A 20893-nucleotide genomic window follows, 5' to 3' on the forward strand; every position below is an offset into this window, starting at 1 on the left:
TTGTGTGACATCTTGGAATTTGGCTATAAAGAGCCACAGGAAAGTGGGAATGAGGTTTTAACCACAGATAACATGAATATCCTTAGCATTGTGCTGCATCTTTGGAATGTCATTTTATAAATGTAACATTTAAATTCAAGAAAAGCACCCAGAGAGTGCAGTACTCCACTAAGACTGCTCAATCCTCGTATGATTTCCAATAGATAAGTCCCGATAAGTCTGCAGCGGTTGATTTGTAGTATGATTGCAATCATATGATCCTCAGCAGGCAGCTGAAGTAGTGTTCACTTGTAGTCATAGTTAGTGGTGTCGTGCCACTATCTCGCAATGATACAAAAATCCTGAACAAATCCGTAGATCCAGACTATAAGCTGCATCACTGCTAAAATTTAATTTCTGACCTTCCCTGAAAATTTCAATCAAATCCATTTTTCTGTTTTTGAGTAGTGTTGCACACAGACAGACAATCAGAGAAACAAACAAACATACACCTATTCTCATATAACTCCACCGTGTTCCTTGGCGGAGTAACAATAAAAACAGAAATTTGGTTGAAAAGGATGATTTGACCTTAGATAATGACCTAAACATGCTGTAACTGTACATGTATTTTTTTCCTTTGCACTTTCCCACTTATATCAAAGCATATAGTAAAGTTTGTTGTTGGTGTAAACCTCCCTATTTTTATTGTATCAGGACCTGCAAGTGGGCCTACTTCATAATATTTCTACAGTGAATGTGTAGACATGGATGAACCCTCACTTGGTGAATGATAAAGTATTTTTTCTGGCACAGAATATTGTCTAGAATGTAAAACTGTGAACACACTGCCTTCTTAAATATTTTGGCTGCAGTGACCTCGACCGCCAGATGTCAGTGTTCAGGCTGCTGAGTTTACAGAAGCAACCTTCAAATCCTTTCTTAAATCAGTAGGGCTATTGATTGACTGATGCTACTTAAGTGTTTGAATCCCCCCTCCTAATATTAATTTTTAAATCAGGTACAGGTAAACATTATTCTACTGTTTAGTGTTTTTATGTTATTTAAATGTAATTCACAAATACAAGGTACTCTCTATTTTATTTCGCATGTTAATGTTAATGTCTGTATCTTGAGTTAACGATTGTTTGCGATCAAGATTTAAAAAAAAAACATCAGCCAAAGGTGTATGAAGTTTCCACTATTTTTTTCAGTCATGGAAGGGACGTAAACCTTACAAACACTGCGCACACGAGTTTAGCAAAGTGGAGATTACAAGGAGACATTGAAGGCAGCACCAGTCTTTTCATTGTATTCACTGGGAGAAATGACTTGTGTGTTTTCTGTGCTGATGTAGTTCGCCGTAGATTCAACTTTAATACTGCTGTGCGGTGCTGTGCTAAAATGGCGGCATTCTGCAGGCAGTAGCACTAAAAGCTGCGGAAGAGCAGATTTCTAGCTGCTCAACAACATCCAGAAGACACCAAATGCTACCGAGCTACACAGTTAGCATCTTAGCTGTTCGTCTACTTGAAGACATCACTGAGTGCTGCTAACGGGGTGTTCAGTTTGTGCCACAGTGACTGACGAAATGACCTCAGCTTCAACTAAAGTAAGTCATTTAAAAAAAACGGACCAGCTTTGTCTGTCTGTCTCCAGAACACTTCTCAGTAGTATCCTGTTGCTGCTCACACAAGCTCCTGGACGTTTCTCTCTCAGAGGTCACAGATTTCCATCACTTCTTTGGGGAAAATGTTCTGTATTACATGTATAGTACCTATGGTATTACAATAGCTTATGCCTGAACCTGTAACGTATTCTTGATTACTTTTAAAGTTTTTGCAGCTCGAGATACATCTTCATACACTTAATACATAAAAGCATGTGAACAATCATACACACGTTTCTCCTGGTTTGGTTTTAGACCCTCTTTTCCACTAATGGAGAAATGTTGTTTCAGCTTCCAGCTTTGCCTCAGCTCTTTCTTTAGCCCTTTTTAGTTAGAAAGTTACAGTCCCAGACATCGGTTTGACCTCAGCCCTTATCAGCACATTTGGGATAAACTAAAGTGCATTATTACTCGACATTATTGTTGGAAGGGGCTGCACAGACTCCAAGCCCCCACAGCTCTAGTGAGGACTGAGCGATGTATAGATGATGGATGGATGGATTATTGTTGGACCCCAGTGGCTCTGTGTGTACAAATCAGTGCAGCAGATTCAACATGTGCATTGAGGTCTAAACACATGAGACTGGAAGCTCCAAGTTATTGTCCATATTGTCAGAATCAGATGTTCAGGACAGTGCCTCATGTGGCTGGTTTGTGTCTACATAGCTCTGGGCGTGCACTGGCAGTCTCACAGTGTATATAATGACATTGCTGCTTTCCATGAAACTACATGCCATTTGTACTTATCCTTGTGTGTACTGTGCAGGTTGGGGAGATCTTCTCTGCTGCTGGAGCTGCCTTCACCAAACTAGGAGAACTCACCATGCAGCTTCACCCAGTAGCAGATTCCATTCCTGCAGGGTAAAAAAAACAACACACGCACATACACATGTTCATTGTAATAGTAGTTATCATTTAGTAATTTCATCAGAAATGTTTATGGAATGATGTGACCTTCCATAAAGACACAGATACACCATCCATCTGTCCATTATTAGGGTCATGGGGGGCTGGAGTCTATCCCAGCTGACTTAGGGTGAAGGCAGGGGGCATCTATGGGCAATTCAGAATCATCAATTAACCTCAGCATGTCTTTGGACTGTGAGAGGAAGCTGGAGTACCTGGAGAAAACCCACGCATGCACAGAGAGAACATGCAAACTCCATTCAGGAAGATCCCAGGCCATGCAAATCAGGGATGTGTTAGCTGCAAAGCAACGGTGCACATTCATCTGAAATACAAATATTCCAATCAGACTCTGTGAGCGTTCACATTAAAGAGGGTGTATAGTGTGACCTGTGACCCTTCTGCATAAAAGGTACCGACCATGTTCCACCTACTTCAGTCAGAGATACAGGTTGTTGTAGTGGAGTGTTATGGAGGACAGTAAAAGGTGCTGCTACTGCAAATGAAAATAGGAATGTTGGTAGGAAATTGTTACTCATGTAAGGTGACTTCCCTTTTTTAAACATGGTATTGAGGAAGTGCATTAGGTCTGTCACTGTCCCATGATACTGAAAGATGTTATTGTAGTTTTTGGATAAGTCAATAATGTTATTATCCTCCTACTCGATAAAGTCTCAAAAAATGCCATTTCCAGGTTTTATCTAAAAACTGTGCCCTTGAATCCAAATCCTGACTTGCTGCACACACATACAGTATGACCCATGTGAGCTGGTCTAAATATTAAAGTCAGTTTAGCTCCCATCTTCCCTCCAGCTGTCAGACAAAGAGCACAGTAAAGAGGAAACTCTATGAAGATGGACCACTTCCAGCCTCCTCTGACGGCCCCAAGAAGGTCGTCAAAAAAGCCACCGCGGCTGTTGCCAGGACAACACAGGGGACTCCAGGTGGCGTCACTGCTCAGGCTGTGGCGTCAGGACTGCAGGGGCCCCAGTCGGGCCAACTCCCCATAAAGAAACAGAAAACTGCAGGTGAGTCCAGCAGCACTTAACAAATGAATCTCGAAGCCAAAGAGCAATTCTGCTCTAAATGTTGGATTTTAATCAAACTGGAAAATTCACTCTCTGTTAGAATAAAAGAAGCATCATTTTGTTCACATTTCTTCAAATGATACTTCTTCTTTTTTGCAATATTGAAATCAAATCCGTTTGTGGCAGTCTGCTCAGTGGCTGTGTTTACGATGACAGTAGAGGCTACTGAATCCCATTATGTAGCACTACCTTGTTTATTTTTAATTCAGATTCAGAAAACTTGATTTGTCCACAGGGGGCAATTGAAAGTAGCCTTTGGTGATAAATGTATCACATCAATGTATTACATAGACAACAACTAATCACTTGTTACTTGTTAAGTCTATGTATTGTCCTCTAAATTGAGTGAAATGCAACTGTGTGTGTGTGTGTGTGTGTGTGTGTGTGTGTGTGTGTGTGTGTGTGTGTGTGTGTGTGTGCGCAGATGTGACCCTCAGTGCTCTGAATGACTCAGATGTCAACAGTGATCTAGTGGACATCGAGGGACTGGATGAAGGATCCAACTCCAAAAAGCTCAACAACTTTGATCAAGGTAAAGTTCATGAACAACTCCTGAAATACGCTGTGAGGTTGTTCTAGGAGGGACATGACACACATCGGCTTTGTTACTAGACAAAGTACACTAAATATAGAAAACTGAAATGTTAAAAGTTTGCATTAAACCATTATCATACAGACTTACTCTGGGATTAGCATTTAGTATTAGTCAGGTGTGGCTTCTTTTGTTCACTGGGGGAAAATTGTTCAGTAAATAAACATATTCAGATACTAAATGAGAAAAAAATGTTTTCAGTTATTCCTATTTCTAAGCCCTGTGCTGTTTTCAGGGTACCTTTGCTTTTACGCTCCTATCTTGGGCACTATAAATTCTAGCTATACGGAACAGTCAACGCTGTCCATATCATTTTTCAGTGTGATAATACTTGCAAATTTTTGTTATTACCCTTTATATTAAGGGGGGAAAGGGTGTATTAGGTAATTGTGAAGGTTTCATATGCATCTCATTATAAAAGGTGAAAAGGGTCCACAGTTTCATTTCATATACACTACCAGTCAAAAGTTTTAGAACACCCCAGTTTTTCCAGGTGTTTTTATTGGAAATTATCCGTGTTAGTATCTCATTGTACTCTGAGATGAAAGCAAAGAACAAATAAACAAATAAAGTTACATAAAATTAATTTGGAAACCAAATATGTTCTACACTTTCAACTCATCAAATTAGCCACGTACGGCCGATATAACAGTTGAACACACTTGTGATATTCTTTCCACAGTGGAAATCAAATATTGTTCAGAAAGTTCTTCCCAACTTTGTTGCAAAAGTTCTCATAAATGTGTGGCACTTGTAGGTTGCTTTGCTTTTACTCTTCTGTCCAGTTCATCCCAAACCAGCTCCATGAGGTTTAAGTCTGGAGACTGTGCTGCCACTCCATGTTTTCAAGCTTACCATCTTGTTCTTTTTTCCTAAGGTAGTTCTGGCATAGCTTGGACTTATGTTTTGAGTCATTATCTTGCTGTAGGATGAACCCCTGACCAACTAGGAACATACAGAGGGTACTGCATGGCACTGCAGAATGCTGTGGTAGCCATTTTGGTTCAGGGTTCCTCTCACTCTGTACAAGTCACTGACCCTGGATCCAGCAAAACAGCCTCAGACCATCACACTTCCGCCTCCATGTTTGACAGTTGATGCCACACACTGAGGAACCATCCTTTCTCCTACTCGGCGGTCTTCAAAAATCCTGCGGGATGAACCAAAGATTTCAAATTTTGATTCACCAGACCATAATACCTTCTTCCAGTCTTCAGTAGTCCATTGGCGGTGTTTCATGGCAACTCCACCTGTCAAACCTGCGACTCAAAGTCTTCTTGTCACAGTTGAAACTGAGACTTCTTGTTACGACCACTGTTAAGCTGTGCTTGAAGCTGTTGTCCTGTGAGCCACCTATCACTAAGCTGTTGATTCTCAGAAACTTGTCTTCTGATTTTCTTGTGGCTGTGGGTCTTCCAGACCTCTTCCTGTCAGAGAATGACCTACATTCTTAAGTGTTATGATGGTCTGTCTCTCTTCTATTGTTAATTGCCTTTTCTTCGGCATTTTTATCCCACACACTACTTTCTGCAGTACAATACTGTTCAAATAATGCTCTCGAGGGTATGTACCATGGTACCCTTATGAGTAACCTTAACTTTTTTTTAACCTCTGGAAGTTCACCACTTACCTTTGTGTCATTTCAAGCTATTCATTGGACTTTGACTACTTGAATTTCAATAAAAAACTGGACAAAAATTGGGGGGTTCTAAAACTTTTGACCGTTAGTGTACACCTGAGTACAAAGAATAATCCATTCAGTTCAACCAAGAGGACAGGATGTGAATTTGAACATAAATGTAATCTTTCAAGCTCTAAAGACACAATAGTGTGCTACACGTTTGCACTAGGTTACTTTATCCTTCATTACCATCCATCCATTCTCTATACACCGCTTTATCCTCACTTGGGTCGTGGGGGTGCTGGAGCCTATCTCAGCTGACTCGGGCGAAGGCAGGGGACACCCTGGACAGGTCGCCAGTCTGTTGCAGGGCTACATATCCAGACAAACAAGCACACTCACATTCACACCTATGGGCAATTTAGAGTAATCAATTAACCTCAGCATATTTTTGGACTGTGGGAGGAAGCCGGAGTACCCGGAGAAAACCCACGCATGCACAGGGAGAACATGCAAACTCCATGCAGAAAGATCCCAGGCCCACCCTGGGATTTGAACCAGGTATCTTCTTGCTGCAAGGTGAAAGTGCTAACCACTACACCACTGTGCAGCCCCCTTCATTACCATGAAGACACAAAATGTAGTTTGTTGAGACTCTGCTTCACATACACTGTCCTTCTACCTCACCCACTAAAGCACTAATTGTTTATCAATCTGCCACAGAAAACAGTCTCCAATAAATGCAAGATTTCTTTCCATTTGAGCAACATTTGCTGACACTTATAGTCACCATCTGTTTTGGATATTGTTGACTTTTTTTTTTAAAGATGCAAGAGGATATTTCTACGATGTATGTACTGAAAGATGTACAACTTTAGTAAGAGTCAGTGGATTTGGGAATGAGAGTCATAAATGGCATCATTTTGTTTTTTTATTAATATCTGATAATTAAAAAAAATGTTGAGGAACTCCAGACTTCTCCTTCCAATTGAGTTTTTTGTCTTCATAGATACATTGAACCTGGACTCCAGCCTCATCATGAACCCTAGTGACCTTCCTCTGCTCTCTCGCTGACCTTTCACTTTCTGCGGATTTCATAGAAATGATGGACAAACTATGAAAAAAGATGTGAAAAACTGGAAATATCTTGTGAGTCAGATGACGCTGGACACCCATGCAAGAGGCACTGAAGATGATGTGGGGTCATGCAGAACTCCACTAACGCTTGTTAGCCCTAATGTGTTTGTTATTTTTTTAATACAAGACATTTTTTAGGATGTTTTGTCTCCTCATTGACTTTTGCTTCGTCGGGGCCTCCAGAAATATTTACAAGACAGACTTTATGCAGAGACAAAGTTGTACTCAGATTTATACTTGGAGTGTATCTTTCAAGAGAAGCCATCGACAAGATGACACACTGTTTTGCAAAGGGACTTGAAAGCAAATTGACAGAAGATATCTGTCTCAGTAATGTAAACAAGACTATTTTATTCAATTCTGGTTCAGTTTAGATTTAGCAGATTTCAACATAAGTTTGAACAGTTGTTAGTGTGTTGAGTACAGTAGACATTTTGAAGAAATGCATGATTGCTTCCTGTTCGTTTTCAGTATGAAGTGTCTACATTCATCCTTCCAGCAACAGGGTTACAAGAAGAGATGACAGATTAAATTGTACACTTTCCTCAAAAGGTAAACGTAATGAGCCATTGCTTGTTGTTTTTAAGGCCCGTGTCACGAGAAAACAACATAATTGTCTCACTTTATTGAGATAAACCATGCTTGGATAAAGTCGCAGAAACATTTGAGTCAACAGAAAGGCAGTAAAGAAAAAAACTACTTAATGATCACTTACTAAGAGGGTGCTTTACAAGGTTCTCAGCCTCAGACTTTCAGTGTTGGGGCATAACTTTAAATTACTGTATCACTTTCCACAAAAAAAACAAAGGAAAGGGAGAGGAAAGCTTGAAGCTGGTGTGCTGTGGCTGCAGGACAGTGTGCATCCAAACAGCATGGTGGCAGAAGCAGCTAAATATGGCTTTGAAGTCTTACCCCATGCACCACACTTAACCAAATTGAAACCACATTTACGAGTGGTGATGAAGTCATCCGTGCTGTTTACGAGCACATGGAGCCTTAAGATGTAACTTTCTTCTGCAATGGGATGGCAACGCTTGAACACTGGTGGACTGAAGGCACAGAAGTTAAAGGAGACTATGCTGAAGCTACTAACTGAATGGGTTTGAAAATTTAAGGTTTCATTTTTTATTATTAATTTAGTGTAATGACAGGAATTAGAGGAAAGCGCTCTGTCTAAACAACTTTTAACTTTGTTCATTTGTTCCTTTTTGGACATTAACATAAAAGGTTGTGTGGTTTCAATAGGAAGTGTGTGTTGGAACTACCTGTTGCAGAAATGCATTGTTATATTGTCTTGAAAGTTGTTTTATGTGACAGTGAGTCATTAAAAATACTCACTTGTCAGCACCTGTTCTGTGTGTCTGTCACATCACTGCAACACTGTAACCTTGCAAGCGGCAAAAACTCTTCTTCACCTTTAACAGCCTTTGGAGCGGTGAGATTTCTGAGGTAAAGACCATCATTTTTCCTGTTGGGCAGCTTTTTAATGGTTTTAATGTTCATGTCCTGCAAGCAAATATAACTGATCTGTCTTACATCAGCTTATTCAATTGTAAACTAAATAAATGGAACTCATTCATCAAGCTGGCTGTATGGTAAGAACATTTGTAGAGGCATAATGTTAACTTCATGCAGTGTTTACATTACTCCGTCTGCTGAAGCTATTTACCCAATGACAGACATTCACAAAATATACAGCCAAACTGAATGACATCAGTCTGTTTTGGAATACCCAGGAAAATTCATCCATATAGCTTCAATATTTCATAAAGAGGCAGTGAACCGGGAAACCCTTTTTCCACAAATAATTGGGCAGGAACTACTTTAAAACAGGATTACAGGTGGTCGTAGCTCAAGGTAGATGCTGCAGAAGTTTGTAAAGCACGTGTTCCCACTAACTTTTTCAAAAAAAGGGTTCAAAGGAAAGTCTAAACTGTAAGCATACTGTGCAGTGAGTTTTGTACAAAATGATAGGAGCTTAATCAGGGCAAACAGTAACTTAATGATGACAGAGTTAACTTGTGACAGTATTTGATTAGGACTCAAACAGTCTGAAGTTTGTTGTTGAGAGATGACGTCGTTTCACATTACTGAACTGCAAGTACATGCAGATATTAACTTTCCCAAATTCGGCTGTTATCATCGATAATTTAAAAAAAACAATTAACTACCTGATATTTTTCTCTCTGTTAATGATCTGAGTATGTAGTAACAAATTAGGTCATAAATTGTGAGCAACATAATTAAATTTGTATGTATGTGTGTACTTGCACAGACCTTTGTTACATGGTTATATTGTGCTAGTATATTTTGTATTCTGACTTTGGGTGGCTCTTTTTTCACCAGTGTTTTACTGGTTTTAAGCAATCCAGATGTAACTGACTAACTTCTTCATACTCTGCTCATTATTGTGTGGTTGTGTATTGGTTTCATCTCTCCAAAGAATGTTGTTCCTGACCTGGGCAGGATTTTTTTTAGATGTTAGTTTATTTATTGTTCTAGCACAGTTTAATGTTGTCTCCCTTAGTCTTGAGTTTGCCATTGCTTTGCATCTTGACGTGCATTCCTTCCTTTTAAGAATGAATTAAATTGTTTATTTGACCTCTCCTTAAGTTTCTGGTGTATCTCAAATTGGTCTGTCTTTTCAGATCTAATGATGGCCTTCTCCACATGTCTTTAAAACGCATTTTGAAAGATGCCATGAACAGCTACCAAATATTGGAAATAGAAATGATGTAACAAATGGAGTCTTTTTCTTTGTCAGTATGTATAAGGAAATTGGCTGTTTTCTTCTTCAATAAATGGTTTGCACACTTCTGTCACTTAGTGGTACTCAAAGCACTTTGCAATGTGTTTCTCATTCACCCATTCACACAGCAATGACAACAGAGCTGCAGTATTTTATATTTTCTAATGTGATTTTGTTCACCTTTGAGGCCATCTGTCTGTTAATTGCTAAATTCAGTACAATATTAATAACACACACACTCAGCAGCAAAAGCTTACATACACTTGCAACGATCATATATATAAAGTCACTCCTCCAACTCTCAATATTCTGTAATGACATGACTGAACTACATGCATCACTGTCACAAAAAATAATCATGCATTTTAGTTCTTTCATGGATTTATTGTAGGTCTTTTAGAAGTACAAGTTTAGGTGAGGAAGACTAACCTAATTTGGCTAGTGACATGATTTCTTACCTTGAGTATATATATTTATGTATACACACACACACACACACACACACAGTTTGTATTTCAAATAGTAATTTATTAATAGCCTGTGTACCAGTACAAGAGATAAGAAAACAGTGTTTTCCTTACTGTGGGATGATCATGATAATGCAGAATGTTATATGTCTGGAAGAAGCAGCACATATCATGCTGGCAATGCAGACAGGAGAAATACCAGTAATGATGTGCTGCTACAGCCGGACACAGATTGTGAGTTTCAACAGATGCATTTTCACAAAACAATAATTGCTGCGTTGTTGAATGAATTCTTAAAAAAATATCAGACTCTCCATTGACTCAGTAAAATATCAATACAGCAAGGTTTCTAATAAGTGTATGTCTTTTGGACGTATAAACTCAAGCTGGTTGGTGACTGCTCAATGTTCTGAAATTTTATGCTGTGAAAACCGATGAGATTCTTCCTTGTAACAACAAATTGAATTTCTTCTCAAGCAACACAGCCACAGAGCTGACTAGTTTTGTTCATCTTTGACTGCATTTTTAAAAGTCATAATTATAACTACTTTAACTATACAAACTGTTATAATTAGAAAAAATACGTATCTTCATTTAGTTAATATATTATACAATAGAAATATTTATATACATGCAGTGAAGAAATTAGTAAATTATTGCCAACATTTCTTATGACTAATTTATTTAAAGTAAATTCTCTCCAAAAGAGTTTCCTAAATGTGCTGCTGTTCACACAACGGTATCACTATACATTTGATGCTTAACTGTATCATAAAAGTCTTCATCATGTTTGTGCAGATTAAAGGCGATGCAGCTATATTTGTATTATATATTTATTTATTAAATGGCTCAAATCCTACGATAAAAAAAAAATACATACACAAACAACACTTTCATTATCATCGTTTAGTTTCAGTTAACCTGAGTGGGTGTTTTCATTTATTTGATATTGAAATGTTATTAGATGTGTGAAACTATCCATAAAACCTGAGATCTGTTTTGTTCTTTGCGTTCGCTTGAACCCCTCTCGGGCAGACACTGTGATGGCCAACGACTTAAAGAGAGCTGCTGAAAAAATACATCTCAAACAAAATAAAAGCAACAACAGCAAACCATAGCGGATGTTGTTCACATACTCCTTAAATAAGGACAGACACTTGGGGTCAGTGTGGTGTCAGTCCTAACCAGGACAGTTAGTTATACATTTGGTGCAACACAACAGTCACTGTATTACAAAGTCCACTGACTGAAACCACACATTAAAATTTATTTAAATCACTTGTTGTGGAATTACTGTAACAACGGAAGCAGATGTTGTGTTCCTGTTGTTGCACTAAGAGGTTGTTGGGTTGCTCCATCAAGCTGAAGCACGTACTGTTAGTCGCAGGTGTACTCCGGCACTGAGATGCCTAGAAATATTAAATGTGATATTTCCCATTTATATAATCACAAATTAGTACTTCTGTCCTTAGAGCCCAATAACTTTGTGACAGTACATGTGTAGTTTCAAGAATACTGGTCAGCTTTGGCTGCCATCAGTTAACAAATACATTTGCGACAATCACATAATTAGATTATGTGGAAAAACGACATAATCAAATTACGTTCTGCTGTCTTCTTCAGGTAGACGAAGTGGGACCAAACACTGTGGCTAGACTTTGTGTTGATGCTCTCAATTCCAGAGATGATATTTGATTATGTGGATATAATTTGTTCTATTAGTTTAATAATCCAAGTCAAAGATAATGATTTCAGTTATAACAGACATTCTTTTACATGTCAACAGCACATGTGTTGGTTTTGGCCAAATGATTCAAGACAACAGACAAGTAAGAAGAGTGCACAGTGTCATATGGTTAGAATGTATTTTTGTGAATAGTGACACTGCAACGTATAGTATAATGAAATAGAAACCTAAATGTAAAAATGTTGTAGTCGCCCTGGTAATGAAGGAACTAATTTAATTCATCACTATTAGAAAAACATAATAACATATGCTGTATACAACATGTGACAAATGACCATCGGCCAGTCAGAACTGAGTATAAATTTGACTATTCAGGTCTTATTTGATAGTTAATTGCTATGGAAGGATCAAGTTCAAACCAAAGTATTTTGAGATGAAGACTTTTGTAGCAGTGATTCTCTTGTTTTGATTCTATGAAAGAAAATAATTTATCTGACGACAGTTATTATGTTGCCCCTCAATTTCGATGGCACACAAGTAAATACTCCATTGCAATATTTTCATTTATTTTTTTCTACATCATACAATTTACCACTTTTTATTTTAAATGCCAAATACATGCTCTCCTGAAATGTGTTCTCAGTTATCAGTGTATGCTCTGTGTTTGTGAATACATTCAAGATTTACATCCCAACTCTTATTTTCTACTGTAACATTAGACACCTAGATACATACAGCTCACCTTCAACAAATGATGATAGCGTAATTATTCTCAGCTACTGGTTAGTTGAAATAAAGACATTTAAAATTGGAGTCTGTCATTATGGAGAAATATTGTTGATATTCAGCTAGTTAATATATTTAATAGTTAGCTATTAAATATCAAGCTAGTGCAGGATTCACTGTCCACCACATCACCTTCTTCCACTAGTAGATTTTTTTTGCACACAAACAGAACAAAAAAGTGTTTCGGGTGTTTGGATGAAAATAGTGGCTTAAATCAGTCAGCTGATTTTACTCCAGTTGTTAATTACACCACAACAGACAAAGCCATAAATGTGACCGATTCTTTTGGTTTTATACTTTACAGGTTGTTAGTGATGCAAAAATGCTTTCTTTTGCTTGTAATTTATTGCACAATACAAGGCAACAAATTGCCCATCCTAACTAGTTATTCTGTAATTCAATCATAGTCAATTTCTTGTCACATCATGTTTTGTTTTATGATCCTCATACTCTGATAGAAAATCTCTATAATTAGGAAGTGGTAGAGTCCGAGCCCACTGGCACAAACAATGTGTTTACTGTCAGAAAATAAGAGACTAAAAATGTTGTTGCAACAAGGTTCATTCTAGAGGCAGAAACACTGTGGTGGATATAGGACTGCAGGTGGGTCTACTTTGCTCACTGACTGACACAAAGCTGAGACATTAAAACAAGCCATCTGAATTTATGCTCACTGCTGGTAAAAACAAAACAAAACAAAACAAAAACTAAACCTTTGGAAGGAAACAAATGAAACCTGTCACTGATATATGTCAGTGGACACAGTGCCTAAGGTAAAGCTGCTCACACAGAGCAGAAAACCTACACATACATGCACACAGTAACATTGAAAAAGCATGTGTTTCACTTCCGACCTCTAACAGGACAAGAAGCAGTGAGAGGAGCTGCTGCAGTCACAAGTGTAAGCCGGACGTGAAGCTGGATTGAGGGCAGTTCCCAGTGTGCTGTTGAGAATCCCAAGGCTCACAGTGGCAGCACATAATGATTTGGAGTGATTCAGCGCATATCTGCAAAACATGATGTGCTGCTAGAGCGCGCCCTGGACACTAAAACTGGTCATCAATCACTTTTATTGGTTCAGGCTGCACACATCAGAGAAAAACAAAACAAGTTCTAATTAAATGCAATAATAACATGAGATACAACAGGGAAATCCATGTGCTACACTTCTAACTTTCCCGTGGTCAGGTAGTTTCCTATCAATAATCTGCTCAATTTATCTTTATTTCTGTCAGTATCATTATCTATAAAATGTAATTATAAACTAAATATGAAACCTCTTCAGGAATGGCTGCACTTTGCTTGTGGGTTTCTTTTTTAGCAGTTCACTGCAGGCAAATGTGTAAGAATATGTAGTAAATGCCAGAATAGAATACTGACATAAGCAGTCATTTGTAAATGTTTTCTATCATTTGTTTGTGAAGAAATTTCAACAGTAATTGTCGAAAAATCAAATCTTCGAAAAATACCTAAATATATATGTGGATCTGGAGTACAATATTTTCCTTCTTTGTCTTTTCCCCCCACCTCGTAAATGTGCTTAGTGAACATAAATACACGTTCACAAAACACATTTACACACTTTAGGAGCATTTGATGGAACAAAAGACCTGTCATGTTACTTCTGTGATGATGCCACTATTTACTCTGAAATATGCTGAAAACAAAACAACTAAAGTACTACAGAAAAATGTACATGTACATTGTACAATTTTAATACAATACAATGTGCATGAACCATTTATTTTGTGAAATATGACTATATTGTGCCTGCGATACACCTGAGAGCCAGCTGCACGGTGGAATAAAGTGTGAGAATCCTCATGATGACGACTGAAACACAAACACATCATAAAGGAAACAAGTGCCAAGAAATTGGGCACTTTACATCTTTGTTACTAATTCTAAAATGTCTATACACAAAGATATAAAATATCTCCACATTACAAAAACACATCATATTTGTCTCATCAAAAAAGTCAGTCAAATCAATCAATCAATCAAAACTTTTAAACACAACTGAGAAAAAAATAGCTGCCAATAATCTGTTATGATTTCAAGATGCTGCTGGTGACCTCTAAAATAGTATGTCACTTGGAAATAACTCCATTAACAAAGCAATCCCTCTTTATCAATAGTTTATTTTGTTTGTTTGTTTAAAAAAACACTTTAGGTTAAAAAATATATATCAAACTGATGTTCTGTGTGACAGACTGATGCCCAATGTGTATCAAACTGGAAGTGTAAAACAGTGTCTTTCATTTCTTCTTCTAGAGTCAGTCACTGAGATTGAATTATTAAATTCTGCTTTCAAATATTAAGTTCTACAGCTGCAACAAAATGTAGAGAGCAGGATTCAAATTTCTGCTGTAACTCAAATCATATTAGCATCATCATATGCTGATATAAAGTAACTCAAAATAACCCATGAGAAAAGTCAGACTAAAAGTGACAGCAGCTGGAGTTTGTAGCACGAGGAAAAAAGGTGAAGGGTACGGTGTGATTAGCTGAACAGCATCTTACCTGCAGGCCTGCAGAGGAGTCACACTTTAAACACTAGGAAAGGAAAAGATGAGTTAGTGGCAGGGCTGGGCAATCCGGCAGGACTCGTGATGATGACGTGGCGGCACAATAATATTAAAAACTACCATTTGTTGTTCCAGCTTGGACATTCTCCATGAACACACTATGCTCCCTTTTATTCCTAAATGTAGGCTGAAGTGAGATGAAGCTCAGTCTCTCATGTGTCAGAGAAGAATACAGGAAAAAACAAACTGTTGCTGTAAAAGGATGCAAGACATCCGATTTACGGAATTTCCCAAACCTGTTATAGTTCGTTTAAGACCGAATAAAAATGTATTTAAAAATGCATAAATTCTTTCCACACTGTTGAACACACACTCACAGAAAGAAAGAGTTGTATGCAAAGTATACTCTATTATATGGGTACTTATAATATGGAAATATATAGTAATATAGGTAGTTTTTACAAAATCATTAAAGTAAGTATAGCCCTGTCAGGACTGAATCAGTTTATGACTAATTTTGAAAAATAAAAAAAAGGCCAAATAGTACTGTCATTTAAAAAAAATCATTATTCCACACTGATTTTCAGTATTGAACAAAATTATTTAATTTGGCCAGAGTGTTTAAAGATAAAGACACTTTAGTGTAAACAATATGATGTTTGAACTTTTCTCGTTTGCATATCTACATTTTTGACAAATGTATTTCTCAAATGTTGCTATTACAAATTACAGACACAACTATGACAAAGATAATAACTACAGAGGGGCAACAACTAAAAACACATTTAACATCACTTTAAAATTCATTGTTTAGTCTAGAAAATGGCAGAAAATAGTGAAGAATGACATATTTTAGTGCAAACACCTACACATGAAACTACCAGTTTATAACTCAAAGATATGCCGAACAATTTTTCAGCACATCCTCAATTTGGAGAATCAGAAATGAGAGAATTCATCATTTTTGTTGAAAACTGAAGCACTGCATTTGATTCCAATTACATTTTTATAAAATAATGAATCAGTCAAAAATAATATGTGTTTGCGCACTAACAGTTTATGCACAATATATAACATCCTGTGTAACTGCTAAGTAAGAGGTGTGGTGTCTAGGATAGGAAGACACCATGTAGTCTGTAGTTTAGTTTCTTACTTTCAGAAAACTTCAATGCAGTAAAAATGCTCATGGAAAGGAAATTGTCTGCAACAAACTGAATATTAGATAAACCATTTTCTTAAAACGGAGAAAAATCGTATTAGAGATTTAGGTCTACAGCTGCATGAAGCCTTAGAGAGCCATACGACCACAGTCAGTCAGAAAGAGCTCTGCTGATGGAAGGTGACTGCATTCGAAACAAGGGGTCATGTCAGCAGAGAAAGCAGCTACAGACAAGCGTTAGATTCAGACCCAAACTTCCAGCCTCATTCAAAGAAAAAAGCATGAAACAGAGAGAGGTAGACAGAGGAGGGGTGAGAGAGAAAACGAAAAGGAGTACAGCTAAAATTGTGGTGGAGGGAGAGGAAGAACGAGAGAAAGAAGCAACACTGAGCTGAGAAAGCTCCTGTCTGTGGCCTGCTGTTCTCCTATTCACAAGCAACAGGGGCCATCTTAAACACTTAAGAGGGGAAAAAAAAGAGATTCACTTACCTTCTGCTGCTGAGATCTAAACCACATAATGAAAGAACCATCTAGGCCTAAATACTAACTAAGAACACCAGTAATAGTTGCCTCTCACCCTCAGTCCTTTCAGTTAGTCAGATTGCTCTTATCAAACGGGACAGTGCCAGGAACCACAGGAACTAACAAGTTAACAGTTAAGACTAGTCCTCGAAAAATAAAAATAAAGAAAGAAACAACATCCGCGCACACACAGCCACTGCATTTGGGCTACAGGATGACAAGGATATTCAAATACAAATAAAAACAGCAAGCCTGAAAACATCACAACATCACACACACATGCTCCATACAAACACTTATCAGTGGGAATATACCCAGTCTACTATAATGGCATGGAGAGAGCAAAAAAAAAAAAAAAAAAAAAAAAAAAGGCCTGTTAGGGGTTTCTGGTTGCTCCTGTTTCTGTTCCTAGTAAGAGGGGGGCTGTCAGGGGGGTGAGGGGTAGGGGATGGGGGTGGGGGGGTTCTGGTCCCAGTCCTAAAAATTGCCCCCCCAAAACCTGAGTGCCCCCCACCCACCACCCCACCCCACCCCACCCCACCCCCGGTATTCCTTCCTGGCCCTTCACATCCTCACCTAGCAGCTATGTAAGTTTGTGTGTCCCAGTCCTCCTCAGTGCTGCCTTCTGCCTCGCTGGAGCCCTAACTACGCACACTGAGACAGTGAGGAGGCTCGGTAGGCATAAAAACCTACAGGGCTGCAGCCTTTTTCCCCAGTAATCACTTTCTACAATACAAATCAACATTTTTAGAGGTGCCGAAAAATCTGAAAAAAAATCAGGTGGTCCCCCTGTGTGTGTGTGAGACAGGTGTGAAAGGAGGGCTCTGTCGGGGCAGCCGTTTGTAAGTAAAAAATTATTTTGTGGAGGGCGAGGGGGTTGCTGCGCTGTGCCGAGCGCTGAGGCTGTAAGCCTGCCAAGCTTTCAGTCAGACTGAAAGAAAAAGACTGAGGAAACAGGGAGGGAGAAGAGGGAGGGAAATAAAATGAAGAAAGTGTGGCTCTGAGAGGAAGCTCTCTACATTTTCACACACACAGTTTCAGAAGTCTGCTTTTAGGGCTAAAGTTGCCACATAAAAAACATATACCATGGCAAACATACGAGGGAAGTAAGTGCAGCAGTCCAACTTCTGTTACGTCAAGACACAGAGGAGGAGGAAAGAGCTGCACAGCGACGCAGGTGGACGAGTGTTAATACCGAATTATGTTACTAATTGCAGTAATAGCTGTGCTCAGTGCGCCTGACTTCCCTGTATTTTGTCATGTAATTTGGACATGAAATGGGAGTCGGCAGGAAGGAGGCTGGCCCTCTCACTGCAGAAAGTGCTGCTCTCAAACTACACTGCTTTACCAGGAGGACACTGAGGCCCTGCCCACTCCTTTTCTGTTACGTGTACATGCGTGCACACACACATAGAAAAAGGAAACACAGTGCACATAAAAAAGCCCAACACTCTGCAATCACTGCGTTGGTTCAATACTTATTCAATCCGACCAAACTGGACCGAGTCCTGAAGCATCACTTCGTATAACACTCGTAACCCACAATCAAGCTTCAAGGAAGACATCCAAATATGTAGTATTCCGGTTTTATTCTAATTGAATTCACCACAGAGTTACAGTTTGTAATGACCACCAGGCTCCAGAGTAACACCATACCATCATTCTAGGGTGAGGATGATGTAATGCATGTCATTAAACCAACTACAGGCACACATGATTTGTTAAGCTGTCCATTTCACATATCCTCAAAACCTTTCGAGCACTGACTGGATTTTGACCATTAATTTCTCCTGTTCACAAATTGCAACCTCAAAGTTTGAATAAGTACAGCAGTCACATCCTATATCTCCAAATTAGAGTCAAAATTATGTTATTTCTATTCTACAGGTATGTAATGTTCCTGTATGGCTGTTAACACGCGAATCAAGCCTGCTGCAGATGAGAAGTTGGGCCTATTTTGTGAAGTTAAAAAGGTGATTACTGAACAATGTAAGGCATCAAAATAGGCCCAATTCTAGTTTTGTAACCATTATTAATATATTTTAATCTCAACATTCAGCTTTAATTTTGTGCAGCTTTTACATTTGAACTGCTCTAATCCTGAAAGTTAAAAATGAACAAATACAAATTTTTACAACCGTTAATTGTTATATTGTCATATATATTTTATCAGAGAAGTCTAAGAATTTGCTGTACTGTTTTCATGTCTATGATTACTACCACGATAACAGTCAAATTAATATTAAAAAAATACCTGGCATAAACTTAAGCAGATTTCTGTCTGAAATGAATAAAAAGACAGATATATTTGTACTACAATGACTGAAATTCAGACAACATGTGGCTCAACTGACAGCATCATAAAAACACATTTCAGGTGCTAAATAAAATTAAAGCCATCTATAAAAGAAATAGATTTTGGATTTGGAATGTTTCACAAAGATTCTACGATAGTAACCCTTTTCACTCTCTGATTTTTACTACCAGAAAGTTCCTTCTTTTTTAAAACAACAAATTAAGAATCAGTATTTTAGCCCACTATAATTTTAGAGCCCACTATTTATGACGTATTTGATAATGGTGCATGTAGCACTGAAATAAATTACTGATTAATCAGCTAACAGGAATATTTTGACAATGCTCAGTAAAACTCCATTAAATTTTGGATCCTCACTTTCTCAAATAAAATTATTTATGCTTTTTTCTTATTGTTTTTCTGCAAATTGCAGTTTGGAGATTTTGGACTGTAGCTGAGACCCTGTATGATATTTTAGGACACTACTTTTAGCTCCTGTAACTTCTGATGGGCTTTTGTAATACTTAATGACTTTTATTTATTTATGAGTTGAATCTATTGCCAGATATTAATCACTAGCATTGACACTGATAATAAGATGACTATGAAAGAGATTCACTATCTGTGAGCACCTGTCTTAGTAACATCCAGAATTTATCTCAGAATATGTGCACGTTTTCAGAAATATAGTATTTGATCATGGCACAGAATTAAAGATTGAGCTGATTACATTACTGACATGATCCACTTTGTTAAATAAATCATCAAACGAGATTTTAACTTTAGATCCAAACTCTAAAACTAGCGATCTGCGCATTTTTCCCCCCACCAAACAGGATTTTACTTAGACTTACTGAAACACAGGACTGTGCAGTGGGAGGGACAGGGATGAAGATGTGAAAAACTTGAAGCACTCACATCTCAGAGTCACAGAATACTCCAGACACACATTCATTTTCAATCCGCATGGGATTTTAGAAGTGTGTGCTGTACAATGCCCATCAAGTCATTCCATTAACTGTACTAAATGATGTTTCGGTGAAACAAAGCCGTTGCCGTTTTTCATTTTGCTGGAAAATTTTACTGACTTATAAAATCCGTCTGGCTATTTGCTTACTACAAGTTATCGAATTATTGCAATGACCAGCCCTGGACTTACATTTTAAACAAATTGAATTTAAAAACTTCTTCGCTTTCTCAAACACTGACTGCCTAATAAAGGTTGTTAACGAGTTATTAGCTGTTTTATCAGAGGATATAAGTCGTTTATACTTTGACTACTGAACCTGTAGTAACATCGTCTCCAGGTGAAATTAGTGTCTTGTCGATATTCTTCTAACACTGTAATGACAGGCAGGCGAGTCTTCGATAAACTGCTGCGTCAGTTTTCGTTGCTTGTTTGCAAATCTAAAGCTAGTTGCGGCTCTAAGTGCAGTCTCATCGACATGCATTTGGTTCTTTTTACTCGTTATTCAGGAGGTGTACAGCCGGAGGGGGCTGGGGTCTTTGGGGAGGGGGCTATGACTAGGGGAGTGTCCGCTTCTCAACGTACTCACTTATCTCTTAAACTCAGATATCTCTTAAACTTAGTACACAAATACGAACAAGTCATCCAATGTTAACTTAGGACTACACAGAGAAACTGTTGCGTTGCTTTTAAACCGGCACGTCTCATAAAGCAGCAGCTGCCAGACAACAGAGTCGCGC

At 38.2% G+C, this 20893-nt stretch overlaps 1 protein-coding gene across 1 annotated transcript; it reads left to right on the top strand.

Moving 5' to 3' along the window:
* The first annotated feature begins 1206 nt into the window (after positions 1-1206).
* Positions 1207-9814, top strand: LOC110968103 (chromatin complexes subunit BAP18). Its single transcript, XM_022217925.2, has 5 exons — positions 1207-1591; positions 2415-2509; positions 3368-3582; positions 4067-4174; positions 6865-9814. The coding sequence occupies exons 1-5, from the start codon at positions 1571-1573 to the stop codon at positions 6927-6929; spliced, it is 504 nt and encodes a 167-aa protein (XP_022073617.2). The 5' UTR covers positions 1207-1570; the 3' UTR covers positions 6930-9814.
* The last annotated feature ends 11079 nt before the right edge of the window (positions 9815-20893 follow it).

Source organism: Acanthochromis polyacanthus, chromosome 23 (assembly GCF_021347895.1).
Source record: "Acanthochromis polyacanthus isolate Apoly-LR-REF ecotype Palm Island chromosome 23, KAUST_Apoly_ChrSc, whole genome shotgun sequence".
NCBI classification, from domain to species: domain Eukaryota; kingdom Metazoa; phylum Chordata; class Actinopteri; family Pomacentridae; genus Acanthochromis; species Acanthochromis polyacanthus.

What these genes read in the sequence shown, in the direction of transcription:
- LOC110968103 (XM_022217925.2), top strand. Translation starts at nt 1,571, where the DNA reads ATGACCTCAGCTTCAACTAAA. An exon ending in TGACCTCAGCTTCAACTAAA is followed by an intron (nt 1,592 to 2,414) that starts GTAAGTCATTTA and finishes TGTACTGTGCAG; the next exon opens with GTTGGGGAGATCTTCTCTGC. An exon ending in GCTCAACAACTTTGATCAAG is followed by an intron (nt 4,175 to 6,864) that starts GTAAAGTTCATG and finishes TTGTCTTCATAG; the next exon opens with ATACATTGAACCTGGACTCC.